This window comes from Carettochelys insculpta, chromosome 6 (genome assembly GCF_033958435.1).
Source record: "Carettochelys insculpta isolate YL-2023 chromosome 6, ASM3395843v1, whole genome shotgun sequence".
NCBI lineage: Eukaryota > Metazoa > Chordata > Testudines > Carettochelyidae > Carettochelys > Carettochelys insculpta.
This window is the reverse complement of record NC_134142.1, coordinates 15,870,054-15,886,127: the sequence shown is the minus strand read 5'-3', so window position 1 is coordinate 15,886,127 and position 16,074 is coordinate 15,870,054. Positions and strand designations below refer to the sequence as shown.

General features: G+C 44.4%; 1 protein-coding gene across 1 annotated transcript in view; it reads right to left on the bottom strand.

Annotated features, from left to right (window-relative positions):
• The window catches only part of RHOJ (ras homolog family member J), an 81,595-nt gene extending 65,740 nt beyond the window's left edge, over positions 1-15,855 (bottom strand). The window contains exon 1 of the mRNA XM_074996324.1: positions 15,290-15,855. Coding sequence (XP_074852425.1) covers positions 15,290-15,467 — 178 coding nt within the window. The 5' untranslated portion in view covers positions 15,468-15,855. The remainder of the gene's footprint in view (positions 1-15,289) is intronic.
• Positions 15,856-16,074: the final 219 nt, after the last annotated feature.

Genomic DNA, 16,074 nt, shown 5'->3' with positions numbered 1-16,074 from the left:
TCAACTCCAGGGTGCCCCAGGGGCTAGAACTCACTCCGTTGTTGTCTTCGCTTCCATTTTAACTGGAAATGGCCAACCTGATACTCTCCAGCTTGCTGGGGAAGGCTGCCCCTTGCCACATGCACCATTTTAGGAGGAGCAGTCTGCTCAGCCTTCTGTGCTCAGTTCAGCCCTTCTTTATCAATCCCCTCTTTCCGGTCTTGTATTCCACGGGGCACTAGTAGTAGCAGCCTCTATGTTTGGGGCTGCACAGGACTCTTACTTGCATGCTTGCCCTTGCATATCCATGTAGTGATGAGGCACTATCAACCTCACTGCAGGAAGATGTAGAATCACTTTCTCTGCTGATCCAACACTTCCAGTTCAGTCCATATAAACTAGCAGATGGATAGACACAAAGCTCCTGGGGTTAAATAATGGGCTTGCACCTGTGTGACTGGTCCAAATTCTATTCTCACTCTTTTCCTGGAGTAATATGCATCTGTGCAAATGACCTGGGAGAAAATTCTCCCTAGTGCATTTCTCCGGACACTTACGTAATTCAATCTAATGAATGGGTGGAAAGGGAGGGAGGGAGGGAGAAATCAGAACAAGGAAACAAAGACAGGGCCCTTTTTGTAATCTAATTCTTGCCTTCACAAAAATAAATGGCTCAGTTATTAACATGTGACATTTTCATTGCATCTTCTGCAAATAAATTGATGCCTCTTTCTTGATAAATTAACTGTTGTGCTTCATAAATTACTTTTGTTCTGATTTTTTAGGAGCTTAGCACTTTACACAGAAATACATTAAGGAAATTATCTTCTTCCTTTGCTCCTGTATAGATCTTCTAGTTAGCTTTGTATGACATGCAACAAATTTCTTCACTTCAAGGATTTCCATTTGCCTGGAACTTAGTTAGCCCACACTATAATATCTTACTATGACAGCTACCTGATTCAGACCCTTATCCCTTCACAGTCATGTCTGTCAAACTTGGCATGACTAATGATGTGTTTCAGGCTGAGCACAGCTGCGATTTTTATCCACCTCTTTGTGTTCTTTGGCAGGAATTGTTAATTATGAACAGGAACTTCTAAAATTTACTTGCTCCCTTGTCAGTCAGTAACAAAGTATATTTGCTTCCATGCTGCACTGTGGTTTGCAAAGCTAAATGCTATATACTGTTGTGATCAGCACACAATAAATGCCCAAGTCAAACAGATGTGATCAGCCATGGGTCCTCATCGAGGATTGAACTTAGGATCTTCAGAGTTAAAACCACAATCCTCTACCCCTTGAGCTAAAGAACTGATTCATTAAATGTTGTCCGTGGTGTTTTCTTACCCTTGTGGTGCTGAAGATTCAGGGTTTATTTGCTACCGATAATCCATATCGGGGTGGGGAAGCATTTTTAGGTCAGAGACCACTGACTCACAGGAAAATCAGGTTGGGAACACACAAGTGAGACACAAAAAGCCAAACAAAACAAAAAAACCCCTCTCACTGTCCCCTGACTGAGACATCTCATTCCCCTCATGCTTCATCACCGCCATGGGCAGGAGTGTGGAGAAGTGGGAACTGAGGTTCAAGGCTTCCCCCAGGCTAGATTAACTCTTCTGGGGTCTCAGAGTGGGACTAAGATGGGGGGAAGTCAGAGTTCCGTGTATGGGAGGGGGCTGGCAGGGAGCAGATGTGGGGCCTGGGTCGGGGAGAGAGTGCAGAAGCAGCCTGGAAGTGGGATCTGGGTGGGTGGGAGAATGCTGGGGTGGGGGTCTGGGCAGGAGGTGGGTGCAGGAATGCACTGGAGGTGAGGGGTGCTTACCTCTGCACATGTACTGATGCCTTCCCCCCAGCTGGGGGAATAACAGCATGGAGAAGAGCTCCCTGGAGAAGCTTCTGTCTTGCCCTTTTCTGCTCTGATTGGCTGGAATCCTGGCCAATTAGAGCAGCAGAAACAAAAGCCTATCCAGGCAGCATTCTGCTGCCTGCTCCCCCAGCCAGGGGAGAAAGATGGAAGGGCAACAACTTCCTGCCCCCACCAGGCAGAGCCTCTGGGCTGGATCCAGGCCTGGCTTGCCTGACTCAGGCCTGCAAGAGTCTCAGGGCACTAAACACGCTACCTGCTGAAGGCCAGATGCTGGGAGGGGAGCTCTGAGCCTGGGGGCTGGATACAGGCAAGTCCCAGATTGTGGGATGGAGGTTCCCTACTCTTGTTTCATAGTATGAGGTTATTACAAACCGTGAGCCATGAAGGGATCTGAACTGCTTTGGACTGCAAACACTGAAGATGTGGTTATCCAGGCTGGGACAGCACATAACCCATGCTAGCAAAAGAAGCATGTCGCCCTTCAGTGGCTGGTTCACTTGAGATGATAGGACACAATTGCTGCTCCAAGGTGATGGAGTTATTCCTCCAGGTTAAGCAGTGAGGATTAACTTATATTTTTAACCTGATCAATTCTAGAGTCCGTTCCCTGGCAACCCAGGATGGCAGTTTTCACATCACTACATTTGGTTGATAATAATAAATAAATAAGACCACAAAAATTCTGGAATTGAATGTGAAAACTGGAATATGACCTCATGCTGGCTATCTACCAGCATAATTCCTCAGATGCCAGTGAAGTTACTGCTGATTTACACTCGTATGAGGTCAGAAATCAGATCCTTTGTCTTTATTCTATGCGACACAAAGGCAATGGTGAGAATTAGCCTATGTATTGTATGCAACCTTTTAAATTTGTGCTCTAACTGCCATTCATTTAGTGTGTGCCTATTTGTCTAGTCAAGCAAGGGCATCCTGATGGTATGATGCAGTTCTCCTAGACCAGTATCAGAGGGGTAGCCGTGTTAGTCTGGATCTGTAACAGCAACGAAGGGTCCTGTGGCACCTTATAGACTAACAGAAAAGTTTTGACAATGAACTTTCGTGAGCACAGACTCACTTCATCAGATGCTGGTCTTGCAAATTTGCAGGGCCAGGTATAAATAAACCAGAGCAAAGGTGGGAATAACAAGGTTAGCTCAGTCAGCAAGGGTGAGGCTTACTACCAGCAGTTGATCTGGAGGTGTGAACACCAAGGGAGGGGAAGCTGCTTCTGTATTTAGCCAGCCATTCGCAGTCTTTGTTTAAGCCAGAGCTGAGGGCATCGAATTTGCAGATGAATTGTAGCTCAGAAATTTCTCTTTGGAGTCTGGTCCTGAAATTTCGTTGCTGTAGGATAGCTACTTTTAAGTCTGCTACTGTGTGGCCTGGGAGATTGAAGTGCTCTCCTACGGGTTTTTGTATATTGCCATTTCTGATATCTGATTTGTGTGCATTTTATTCTTTTATGTAGAGACTGTCCAGTTTGTCCGATGTATATAGCAGAGGGGCATTGCTGGCACATGATGGCATAAATTATATTGGTAGATGTACAGCTGAATGAACCCATGAATGCATGGCCCCTCAATATGCCAATATTTTCATGGCTGACCTGGAACAGCGCTTCCTTAGCTCTCGTCCACTAACACCCCATCTCTACTTACACTACATTGATGATATCTTCATCATCTGGACCCATGGGAGGGAGACTCTGGAGGAATTCCACCGGGACTTCAACAACTTTCACCCCAACATCAACCTCAGCCTGGAACAGTCCACACAGGAGATCCACTTCCTGGACACCACGGTGCTCATACACGATGGCCACATCAGTACCACCCTGTACTGTAAATCCACTGACCGCTACGCCTACCTTCATGCCTCCAGCTTCCATCCCAGACACACCACACGATCCATTGTCTACAGCCAAGCACTAAGATATAACCGCATTTGCTCCAACCTCTCCGACAGAGACAAACACCTACAGGATCTCTACCAAGCATTCTTGAAACTGCAATACCCACCTGAGGAAGTGAAAAAACAGATCAACAGAGCCAGACGTGTGCCACAAAGCCTCTTACTACAGGACAAGCCCAAGAGAGAAACCAATGGAACACCACTAGCCATCACCTACAGTCCTCAGCTAAAACCTCTACAGCGCATCATCAGGGATTTACAACCCATCCTGGACAATGATCCCCCACTTTCACAGGCCTTGGGAGGCAGACCAGTCCTTGCCCACAGACGACCTGCCAACCTGAAGCAAATCCTAACCAGCAACTATACACCGCATCACAGTCACTCTAACTCAGGGATCCATCCATGCAACAAACCTCGTTGCCAGCTCTGCCCACATATCTACACCAGCAACACCATTACAGGACCTAACCAGATCATCGACACCATCGTGGGTTCATTCAGCTGCACATCTACCAATATAATTTATGCCTTCATGTGCCAGCAATGCCCCTCTGCTATATACATCGGACAAACTGGACAGTCTCTACGTAAAAGAATAAACGCACACAAATCAGATATCAGAAATGGCAATATACAAAAACCCGTAGGAGAGCACTTCAATCTCCCAGGCCACACAGTAGCAGACGTAAAAGTAGCTATCCTACAGCAACGAAATTTCAGGACCAGACTCCAAAGAGAAATTTCTGAGCTACAATTCATCTGCAAATTCGATGCCCTCAGCTCTGGCTTAAACAAAGACTGCGAATGGCTGGCTAAATACAGAAGCAGCTTCCCCTCCCTTGGTGTTCACAGCTCCAGATCAACTGCTGGTAGTAAGCCTCACCCTTGCTGACTGAGCTAACCTTGTTATCCCCACCCTTGCTCTGGTTTATTTATACCTGGCCCTGCAAATTTGCAAGACCAGCATCTGATGAAGTGAGTCTGTGCTCACGAAAGCTCATGCTCAAAACTTTTCTGTTAGTCTATAAGGTGCCACAGGACCCTTCATTTCTCCTAGACCAGTCTTTCTTAAACTTTTGACGCCACAAAACACCAAACAATAATCATTTTTATGTGGAAAAACCTATGAAAATTTTCTTCAAAATCTTTTTTGTTAGACCAAAAAAAGAAAAACCCCAAACCACAACATGTACAGCAAAACCAAAATGAATCAGGTATTGAAGAAGTAACATTGTATCTGGTTTTAATAACAGAAAATATAGACCATCAGCGTATTTTCCCAACACCCGTGGCACCCCTGCAAGTTGTTTGCAGAACAGCAGTGTTTCGCAGAACACAGTTTAAGAAACATTGTTCTAGATCACTGAAGAAGCTAGTCAGCCGGCATTCACTGGCAATGTGCAGCCTCATCTCTTTCGGGTCACAGCTGTGCAAAGGCTGACTCCAGCAATACTGGTGGGCTGTGCAAGGACCTTGCCCAGCCCAGAACCTGTTCAACAGGGATCACTGTCCATAGGACAGGTCAGAACCATGCAGATTGTGGGATGGGGGATGAAGGATTGACTGGGGATTATAACAGATATCCATTGCTCTCACCACAGTGTTTCTGCCCTACCAGCCTGGTGTGGGGGATGAGACCATAATGGACAACATGTTAGCATGCATACATGCAGCAGCAGCAAGGGATAGCTCAGTGGTTTGAGCATTAGCCTGTTAAACTCATAGTTGTGAGTTTAATCCCTGAGGAGGCTGTTTAGGGATCTGGGGCAAATACATGGGGGTGGGGAGGAAATGTGTTAGGCATGGTGATATGCCCTGCTGTGAGTGAACAAAAGTGGACTCCATGACCTCTGAAGGCCCCTTTCAGGTGTACAAAATAGGTATTCCTCCATATAAGTTTAAAAACATCATTATGCAGCAGGCTTGGGTTGGTGTGTGTTTTCTCCAGGAACTTGCCAGTAGTAACCTCTCTCCCGATATGAGGAGGCACAATGTTGCTCAGTTGAATAGTCCTGGGAGTGGAGTCAGATGCAGCATGCCCGAGGTGATGTGCATGATGGTGTGTAACAGCACGTTGCCCAGTTTGGTGTGCGACAATCGCACATAGCTCTGCTGCCAAATACAAGGGTAATGTTCTTGAACTTTGTCCCCTGGACAAAAGAATCATTAATTCACAGTTTATATTGTGCCTGAAGTCAGACTTCAGTAGCGGAAAAGTTACATCTGAAGAATGCCTGCACTGCCTAACCAAACCACATACCAGCATCCTCTAGAGCAGGGGTCTGCAGCCTTCCCAAGACAGAGGGCCAAAATGTGACCTTTTGACCTCTATGTATCATCCCAGTGCTGGTGATGCTTTTTAAAGTCATTAATAGTCTTACTTACAACATCTTCATTAATAAACAAATGAAGATGCAAAGCTGTATGGTTTAGGTGGTGGTTGGTTGCGTTAGCTGGCCTTTTGTTAATCCACAGGTGGCCTGGCTTTGAGCAAGATGCTGGTTGCCTGGAGGAAGAGGGATGGGGCTGAGCTCCTGCTTGGCATGCATGCCAGGGGTTGCTGAGCTATGCTCAAGGGGTAAGGCTGTCCCACTGGTTGTCTGTCTAACACCTAACTCTTTGGTTTATGAAAACAAAAAAGCAGTCCAGTAGAACTTTAAAGACTAACAAAATAATCTATTAAATGAGCTTTCATGGGACAGACCCACTTTGGTTTATGGCATTTTACCTGCTCACATGGAAGTGTTCACAAGTGTTCAGTGTCTTCCAAAATCCATCATTACCATGCCCTCTCTGAAAGGAGGGGGTTAGTGTGGCCACAGCCTCCGCGTGTAGCTGTGTTTAGTTTGAAACAGCTATTTCGAAATATCTTATTTCAAAATAACTCTGTAATGTAGCCATAGCTAGCGAGAGTAAGTCTCAGCTGACCTGATTCCCCCAAAGTTTAAAACCAGCATCTTGGCACGCAGAAGCACTATGACAGGAAAATTTACTGAGTGAGGTTCGCAGGTTTGGAACTAGAGTTTGCACAATGCTGTAGAACTAGAAGACATCACATGTCACAGAGAGTCTGTCCTTCCAGGACAAAATTGCTCATCATGATGGGCTCATGGCCAGCTTTGAAACTAGAGAATGAGATAGTTTATGGACTTACAACACATTTTCCAATCTTGGAGGGCTTTTTCTTCCCTTTTTTTTTGCCAGTCCATTCTCAGCAAAGGAACATTCTTACAACGAGGCTCTTTCTGGCAGGGGGCAGGATTGGTGTTTTTGTCCTGTTTCCCATAGGATAAAAACAAAGAACACATTTGAATATGCATGTTTCCTCACTTTGTGCTACAGGGGCTGCTTGCCATAAGGCTGCAGAGAACCCAGCCTGAGCTGATAGTGTTAATATCATTACTTCACAGTTACTGCTGAATGGCTTTGCCAGAAAGTCTTTAATAAAAGACATCGCTTCTCTCCCCTTGGAAAGGAGCTCTCATGAGTCATCTAGCCCATCTCCCTGCACCGTGGCAGGACTGATCCGTCCAAGTCTCCTGCTCAAATTCCTGCTAACTCCCTGTCTGAAAGGCTGAGTAGTGACTCTATCCATGCTGATGGGTTTGTGGAGGCCACAACCCCCGTTACACGCTCTCCCGCACCCTCACTTGCTTTCATTGGGGCAGGAGGGAGTGAGGGCTCTGTGGGGAGGCCATGGGTTTAGGCCAAGTACTGACTCTATTCATGCTCCTGGGTTTGGCCTTGATTTCTTCAATAATCTGATTTAACTTTGGTTTGGTGCTGGAGGGCGGTGCGAGGGAGAGACTCTTGACTCTGTGCTGTGAAGAGGAGCTACTCCCTCCATCCCAGTCTTTGCTCCTTTTTCCCACCCCAGAAAACTCCCTGATCCATGTCCCCTATAGATGGGGCATTTTTACAGCTGTGGCTGTAGATTTTACCCGCCCACTCGAGCGGTGGATGGTTTTTCCAGCAACTGCCTCCTCCTCCTCCACCCACTGGTGCTGGAGTCACGGATTTCAGGAGCAATGTTCCCTGTAAGCTGAGCGCGTCCACCCAGGAGAGATTCAGGTGCCTCCCAGCTGATAAGCAGATTGCCCACAGGCAGCCACTGTGGGCAGCTTGTGTTTCTGTTGAAGGTGCACATCTGCTCATGCTGGGGTGTGCATAATAAAATTTATTCTGCCCATGGATGGGGAAAAATGAGAGGGAACATTGTTCAGGGCATCACTGCTGTACGCTGCAGGGAGACTTTTCTTCTCCTGCCTGGTATGGGCCAGAAGCTTCACTGATGGCTTGGGGAGGAGCTACATCTACAGACTAGCTCTCGCATCAGCAGGAACAGAGTGGCACCAAGATTCTGCTAGACAGCCCCAGGCACCCCAGCACACGTGGGGTTGGCCCTGGGGTTTGTCAGGGATTTTTCATCCCTCAGGCATTATCGTCCCCGTGGGCCAGGGGAAACAAGCCTTTGAGCCATTAATATCACCACAGGGGCAGGTAGACCCTAAAAAGTACATAGGCTGCCATTTTGCGCCCTTAGTAACGGTCACTCTGTGTCAGTTGGTTTTACCGGTAACCTGAACTCACAGACATTTCAAATCATGAATTTCAAAATCCAGGCACCTCATTGGTCCAAGGTGAGGTAGCTCCTGGAGAGGGACCTGGTTGAGAACAGGCCCCTCAGAACGTTCATATGATAATGAACTCATGAATAATTCATAAGTATAGGACATATAAGGTGGCGCCCCGCAGCACTGGGGGGTCAGCCAGCCAGTGAGTCAGTCAGTCAGCCCAGTCCAGTCGGCACCTGCTCGCCCAGTAGAAGACTTTGCGAAGAGCTCCTGAGCTGAGGAGAGCTCCTGTCTCCTGAGCCTGCAGCGCTGCAGCCACCCAGCAGAGTCCGCTTTGCTGAGACAGGCTACTTGAAATCACTTTACTTGAAATCACTCTCACTAAAAGAGCTTAGGCAGTGTATTCTGAGGTGATTCAGGTGAGGGACGAACTGACTTCACCCTTAGGGTGAAGTACTGCGCCCGCACCCTTTAGCACCCAGAGACTGCCGAAAAAATCACTGCGGCATCTTCGATCCAGCCGCCGACAACAGGCCGAGAGCGGACGGGGAGTGGGGCGAACTGGCCCCATCAATAGGGTGGGGTACTGCGCCCATTCCCACTGAGGCCTAAAGCCTGCAACTCGCGCAGCACCATCGACCTCGCTGTCACCGCCTCAGCCTTCCATCACCGGACGCAGCCACTTCAACGGACCGAACTACAGGACACGTAAAATCCCCACGCCCCAGGATATTAACTTTATAACTTAAACCGGGCCACGTGGTATATTTACCACAACATAGCTTAAAGCTAATTTCTAATTATTATTCGGGGCTGCACACCTGCTTAACAACCCCATAGTTAAAAGTTTGTTAGTTAGGATTTTATTGTTATACTCCCTCTCTCTCTCTCTCTTTATAACCCTTTCTTCCCTGTTTCTCTCTTTCCCCATCCTCTCCAATCCCCGCTGAAAGAATCAGTGGGAAAGGAACCTTGTCAGGCTGGTCCGCAAGGGATCCGATAGGGTAACCTAATCAGTTGCCCAGGGTATATGAGGGGGGCAAACTAAAACTTACCCCTTGTAACCCGGAGAAAACAAAAAGAGCTCACTAAACCTTTTGTCCTTGTGTCTAGCAAGGAAAGTCTCTCATAGACTTCATCAATGGAATCCTTAATGACATTTGTTGTAAGTTTTTAAATTATAGATAAGTTAGTATATAGTGTTATAGTTTAATTGTTGCATTGTTAGTTTGACTATTACTGTTTGTGCTAATAAATATAATCCTTGTTTAATTCTACCCTCCTCTCCGTGCTTCACCCTTCCCTTTAGCCAATAGGCCAGCTCCTGCCCTACCAGTGATTAGTTTCCCCCGGTCTCTCCCTTCACATCTACACTGTGCTCCAGGCCCCCTGCCGGAGGTGGGTGGGGTTGGTCTGCGGAGGGGCGGAGCGGCACACCGCCAGTTGGTGGGGCCTGCTGCCGACTCCTCTGTGCCCTCGCTCGAAGCCCCGTGAGGGATCCGACGGATTGCTGGTGCGGGGTCAGCGGGGGGTCGTTTCTCCCCCGCGATTCTGCCCGCGCTGTCAGGGTTGAGCTGCGGGAGTTGAGTGGTGTTTAGCACAAGTGAAACCAGATGCACCTGGTATTGTCCCCCACCCCCATCTGTTCCAAACTATCTTGCCCTGTGAGGCTTTCAGAGCAACACCTGTTGATGGATGGCAAGAGTTTGCTCTCAGTTTTAAAGCTATGAATATGTATGGATGCAGAACTGAAGATCTGGATGCTACTTAACTTCCCTTTCAGGATCCTAAGCAGACCTTTGGGGGAAATGAAGAAGGGAATGTCCTTGAAAAATCCATCCCAGGTTTTACCCTGGCCCCAGTGCATGCTGGGACTGGTGATTATTCGATAATGAGCTGCAACCCATTCATTCAGTTAGAAGCCCCGTAACCTGTAAACAGCAGATATAATAACCAACATTTCTCATTTTAGAGGCAGCTAATAATTTGACAAAAGATGTCCTTCATTGTGAATGATTTTGTCTTGACAAGACAAGTTTAGGAAACACATTTCCTCATCTCTGTTCCCTGCCAGTTCCATGATATGTTAGTTAGTTAGTCCTGGCTATAACTAGCGAAGTATTACAGTACAGGAAAGAAGTGATACAAACAAGCTGAGTAAAACAAAGAATAGTGAATGGTGATACTCATATGTACCAATCATCTAGGCATGTGCAAAAAGTCTTCCTTAGTGGACAGCACATAAGAAGGAAAATCAACAGAGGAATTTACATTGACTTAATTGGCAAATAAACATTATGCTGGTGACTCAGTACAATAGAGCCCTACCACATCCTGCAGAAATGGAGAGTCATAAAAGCTAGCAAGTTCTGTTGTTTAGGAGCTCTGGGCAAGTTTTTCTCCTCTTTTTGTTTTATCTAAGCATCTGTTCTGGAAATAGTGCCGCCATCTACTGTAAATCAGTCGTTCTGGTATAGAAGTGAGTTATGTATATTTATATGTTATGTCCATCATTTAGCCTGTAGGTTTAACTCACTGCTCAGTGTATTACTTGTTGCTGTCTTTGCATGAGACAGAGGCATATGAATCTGCTACCAGCTAGGGGAGTTAGCTCAAACTATAGATTCTGGGTTCTGACCAAACAGACAGTCATCACATGTAAGCCAGTGGCGAGGGCTCTACAGAGAAGGTGTATTCTGTGCCATCTGTTGGTGGTCCAGAGGAAGAAACATACATTTCAAGGCCAGAAGGAATTATGACCTCCTGTACAACACATACCATGGAGCCCCAAAATTATTCTTAGTGCAGACCTGTCTGAAAAAATACCCAATCAAGATTTAAAAACGCCCAGTGATGGAGAATCCACCGCGGTTGGCCCAATGGTTACTTATTCTCACTAGTAACAAGTTCACCTTATTTCCAGTCTAAATTTACTTAGCTTCAGCTTCCAGCCCGTGGCTCGCGTTTTATGTTCTTCTGCTATTTTGAAGAGCCCACTGTGAAATTTGTTTTCCCTTGTATGCAGTGTTGCAGCCCTGCTGATCTCAGCTTCTTCAAGAGGCAAGGTGAGTAAGAGCATATCTTATTGGACCAAGCTCTGGTGGTGAGGGAGACAAGTTCTCAAGCAACACAGAGCTCTTCCTTGGGCGTAGCCCGAAAGCGTGTCTCTCTCACCCACAGAAGTGGGCCAATAACATATATTTCCTCATCCACTGCATCTCTTCTTCTTCTTGTAGATACTCATAGATTGTGATCAGATCACCTGTCAGCCTTGCCTTTGTTCAGCTAACATGACTGGGCTCTTGTTGTCTTCACATCAAGGCTGGCTGCCTTTCTGGAAGATAAATTTTAGTCAAACACAAACTGTTAGGTTTAATACTAAGGTAACTGGGTGAAATTTTAGGACCTGTGTAATACAGGATGTCAGAGTAGAGGATCTAATGCACTCTATTATTCTTAAAATCTATGAAAACCAGAACCAGCCACTTGCCAACTCACCATGAGTGCTGTACATTCCAAGAAAATGTCACACAGTCATCTGTGGTGGATTTGATTGAATTTACTTTTTAGATGGACATTCTTGTTTTCTGTCTCATTCAAGATGCATGTAAAGTAGTGAGCAAACCATCAATTTGCACACTACATAATGGGATAATTCATTTCTTAAATCATTCAGCCACCATATGGAGCCAGAGCAAAAACCCAGATCCGCTTTTCAACTGTTGCGCTCACCAAATTTTTCTCCCATATGACCACATTTGGGATGTCATTTATAACTTGTGCCTGTTTCTCCCACCCCCACTTTTTTTTTATGCATGTGGTTTTATGAGGGAACGGGATCCAGTCACAAAATGTAGATCTGGATCTCAAATATCTCAAAGTTTCCAGATTTGCTGCACTCTGGTCTTGACCTCTCTAATGTTATGTAAGGTATCATCAGAATATTTGTTTCTTGCTAGTTTTGTAAGAATCTCAATCACAGCAATGAAGTTTATCAGTCTATACCCTAACACTATACATCATCCAAACACAAACTCATAGCACTACATGAGGCCCTTCAGTATAAACGGCACTGTATATTTAGATGCTAATTGGCACTTAATCCCTTGAAATTTGACAGAATTCCTTTGCTACTTCTTATTGCCTATCTCTGTTTGCATCACTAATATGCATAACTGCACCACATATGTGGCCCACATAAAGGCTAGAGAACAGGTAGGGTGAGTTAGCATTATATGTGATCTGCTGCTTTCATTGCTTAGCACCATGTCCTCAAAAACAACTGTGTAATTAAGCTATTCCCAGCTCCCAGCTAGACAGCATCACAGTGTCCTGGAAGACAGTGGTCTTAAATCAGAATTGATCTGATTCTCCTGCTTCTTTACTTCAAAATCAAGAAGGAAATTAGTAAATATTCCCAGTCTGGCCATGACACTGACCTTGTGAGGCAGCTGAAACACTGCTAACACAACACTGATATTATTACTAAAGCTGGTCAAAATGTTTTGCGGGAATGTTTTGAATTTGATGACAGTTTTGACAAGGAAATGTCTAACTGAATCATTTCAACATTCTCAGTTGGATAATGTCAAAATGCTTTGTTCAAATGTTATCGTTTTGGTTTGTTATATTACAATGTTAATGTTAAATTATGTTGAAATATCATATTATAACTAATACTTTTTGAGAGTAGAATTTTCTAGATATCAAAATGAAGCATTTTGACATTATCAAAACACATTTTTTCAGACTATTTGTTTCATGGAACATTTCAACATTTTACTTTTCATGCTGATTTGGAACAAAGACAGATTTCAAAATGCTGGAATTTCCTATTGAATGGAAATTCTATTTTTTTTTTACTACCTCTTGTTTTTAATCACTCCAGTCAGGCAGATTTTGTCCTGCAATAGTATAATAGTGTCTAAAGACTCAGAGCAATCTATTTGCTTAGCTTTTTGGACTTTCTCCTGAAAACCACTTTTTCTTACAGTAGTTGCTTTGAATGCTTCAGAATCCAATAAAATAACTGGAGACTCTCGCTGGAACCTAATTCTTCAGTCTCTGCAATTACATTTGTATAATCTTCATTTGAATGCGAATGTATATTGTTTCACATATTATCTTATTACATTTTTACCCCATTTCTGTTTTGATAACATGTATTTGGAATTTAATATCAATTGAATGGGATGGCAGAGAAGAGACATTGTTATGTGCATCTAGAAATGAAGCTACACACATTTAAGGGTTTTACATTGCCACATATCAAACTCAGCATTTACACAGTTTTCTTTTTTGGCCACGTCTCTCTGCTAAACCTGACATGAAGCCAAGGTGAAAGCAGAGATTTTCCCATTACAGAATACCAAACCTATGATAAGCCATGCCGTGAAAATCCAGTTTTAGAAGAAACAGAAAACGAAAAGCAAACAAAACTGCTGCAAGATTAGTGATGAGTTTTGCATTACTTACGAAATCTGTGGGGTTTTTTTTGGGGTCTTATAAATACAAATATCATAGGATCAGTAAAGAAACATGATGAGGACAATAAAGGTTTGTATTAGGAGAACTTAAGCAGTAGTGACGGCATTTTCAGCTTGTTGCACAGTACACATGCTAACTTTTGAAAAAAACACCTGAAAAAATAGCTGCTATAGTAAAAGTGGTCTGTGAATATTGTACCTAAACTAGTGTCGTCTTAAGATACTCAGTTTGCACTGTGATACAATGAATATCAATTATGATCTGTTGCTATGTTCTGTGAATGGTTGTTCTCTTTTTCCAAGACAAACGTGTTCACCATTAAGCATTAAAACCAATGATCACACCTGCTTTGGTCATGGTCATACTCTAATATTAACTACTATTAATCATAAATGCCAGTAAAATGGAGTGATCTTCATTCTGGCAGCACTAAGTGACATTTCACTGCTTTTCTCAAAGGTTGGTTCGAAGAAGGGATTTCAGCATTGCAACTTCTGAATCACTTGCCACAAGGAAAAAGATGACTGACCAAATATGTGTGTTAGAGTCAGGCGGACCAAAGAGGGCAGAGTTCAACTTAGAACTTCAAAACAAGCCTGGCAAATTGTTAGGGAAACATTGAATTATAGCCACTGCCTTTAAAGCCCGGAGGAGGTTAATTCAAGCTGTGTTTCTAATTGTGCCTATTCGACAAAAACAAAAGAAAATGGGGAAACAAACAACAAATCCTTCCTTGCCCCAATTGTACGTATTACCCTCTATGCTCGTGTTTCTCAACATTTTGTTTATAAAATACCTCTTTTTCAAAAAAAATGTATAAGTACCCCCAGACCTCTCTCACGTACACCTAAGGGTACATGTACCACCAGCTGAGAAACATGGTCCTAAAGTAATCTGAGGTCTTTAACAAGTGCTAATCAACCTTTCCAGATTACTGTACCCTTTTCAGGAGTCAGATTTGTTTTACATACCACCAAGTTACACTTAAAAACTACTTAACTTACAAAAACATGCAAGAATATCACAGAAGACTATTCCTGAAAACTTGCTGACATTCTACCATCTTATTACCACATAAATGAATTGGAATAGAAATATTGTACTTACATTTCAGCATAAGGCACATGAAGCAGTAGAAACAAGTCATTGTTTGAATGAACTTTTAGATTGCACTGACTTTGCAAGTGATTCTTATGTAGCCTGTTGTAAAACTAGGCAAATATGTAGCTGAGTTGATGAACCCCCTGGAAGACCTCAGCGTGCCCCCAAGGGTACATGTCCCTCTGGTTGAGAAACACTGGTCTGTGCTGTCTGGCTGCCCTCCAAGCCTGTCTCACAGCCCTGGGCTAGCAGTAACCCTGACCTCGTCTTTGAACCGTCCTCCTTTGCTCCCCATCTCCCTTCACCCGCCACCCCCACCCTGAAGTTTTCTGTGCCTATTCCCAAAGCACTTCCTTACCTGCATAGTGGTCAAACACGGTGGGCACATACTCCTCTGGGAAGGCATCGTTGGCATAACTCATCAGCAGACAGGTCTTCCCCACAGCCCCATCCCCAACCACCACGCACTTCAACATCTTCTTTACGTTATTGCTGCTGCCATCAGTGCCACTGTCATCTCCCTCCTGACAGTTCATGCTTGCGGGCGCTGCTGCGGGTTTCCGGGCTTCTAAGTGCACATGAAGGAAAAATGAAGTGAGATTGTATTGACTCTTCCTGAGTTTGGAAGGCTCTCAACCTCAGGAAATCATACTAATGTTTCCAGGCTGTTCCAGCTGCCTCACACAATAACCATATCAGTAACGAGAAGCACTGAGGTAAATAAATTATACATCTAATTTTTTTTAAATTGTCCTTTCTTGGGAGCCAGAGTCAGGAAATACACATCTTGACACAGAGACCTCGATATTTATTGCAACTTCAAAAATATCAGCAGTCAGAGCCGTTCATTCTCTTCTCCCTTTCTCCAGCGTGGCAGGAGGAATCAGGGATTCCTGCTAAATCCACTTCATTTTCCACTTCATTTCTAACATGGAGGAGTGCTGGAGGTTTTTAATGGAGTTTTTCCTTTCTTTCTTCAGCTTGCTGTGTGTCAGGAAATCATGGGTTTCCTGCTGAATTCCATATTAGGATCAGTGGGCTTGTGAAGGGCTGCAAACAATAGGAGCTCTGTGTGTGTTTGTACTTTAAGAGGAACTATGCCAGGACACAGAGTAAAAAAAAAAAAAAAAAAAAAGAAAAAAC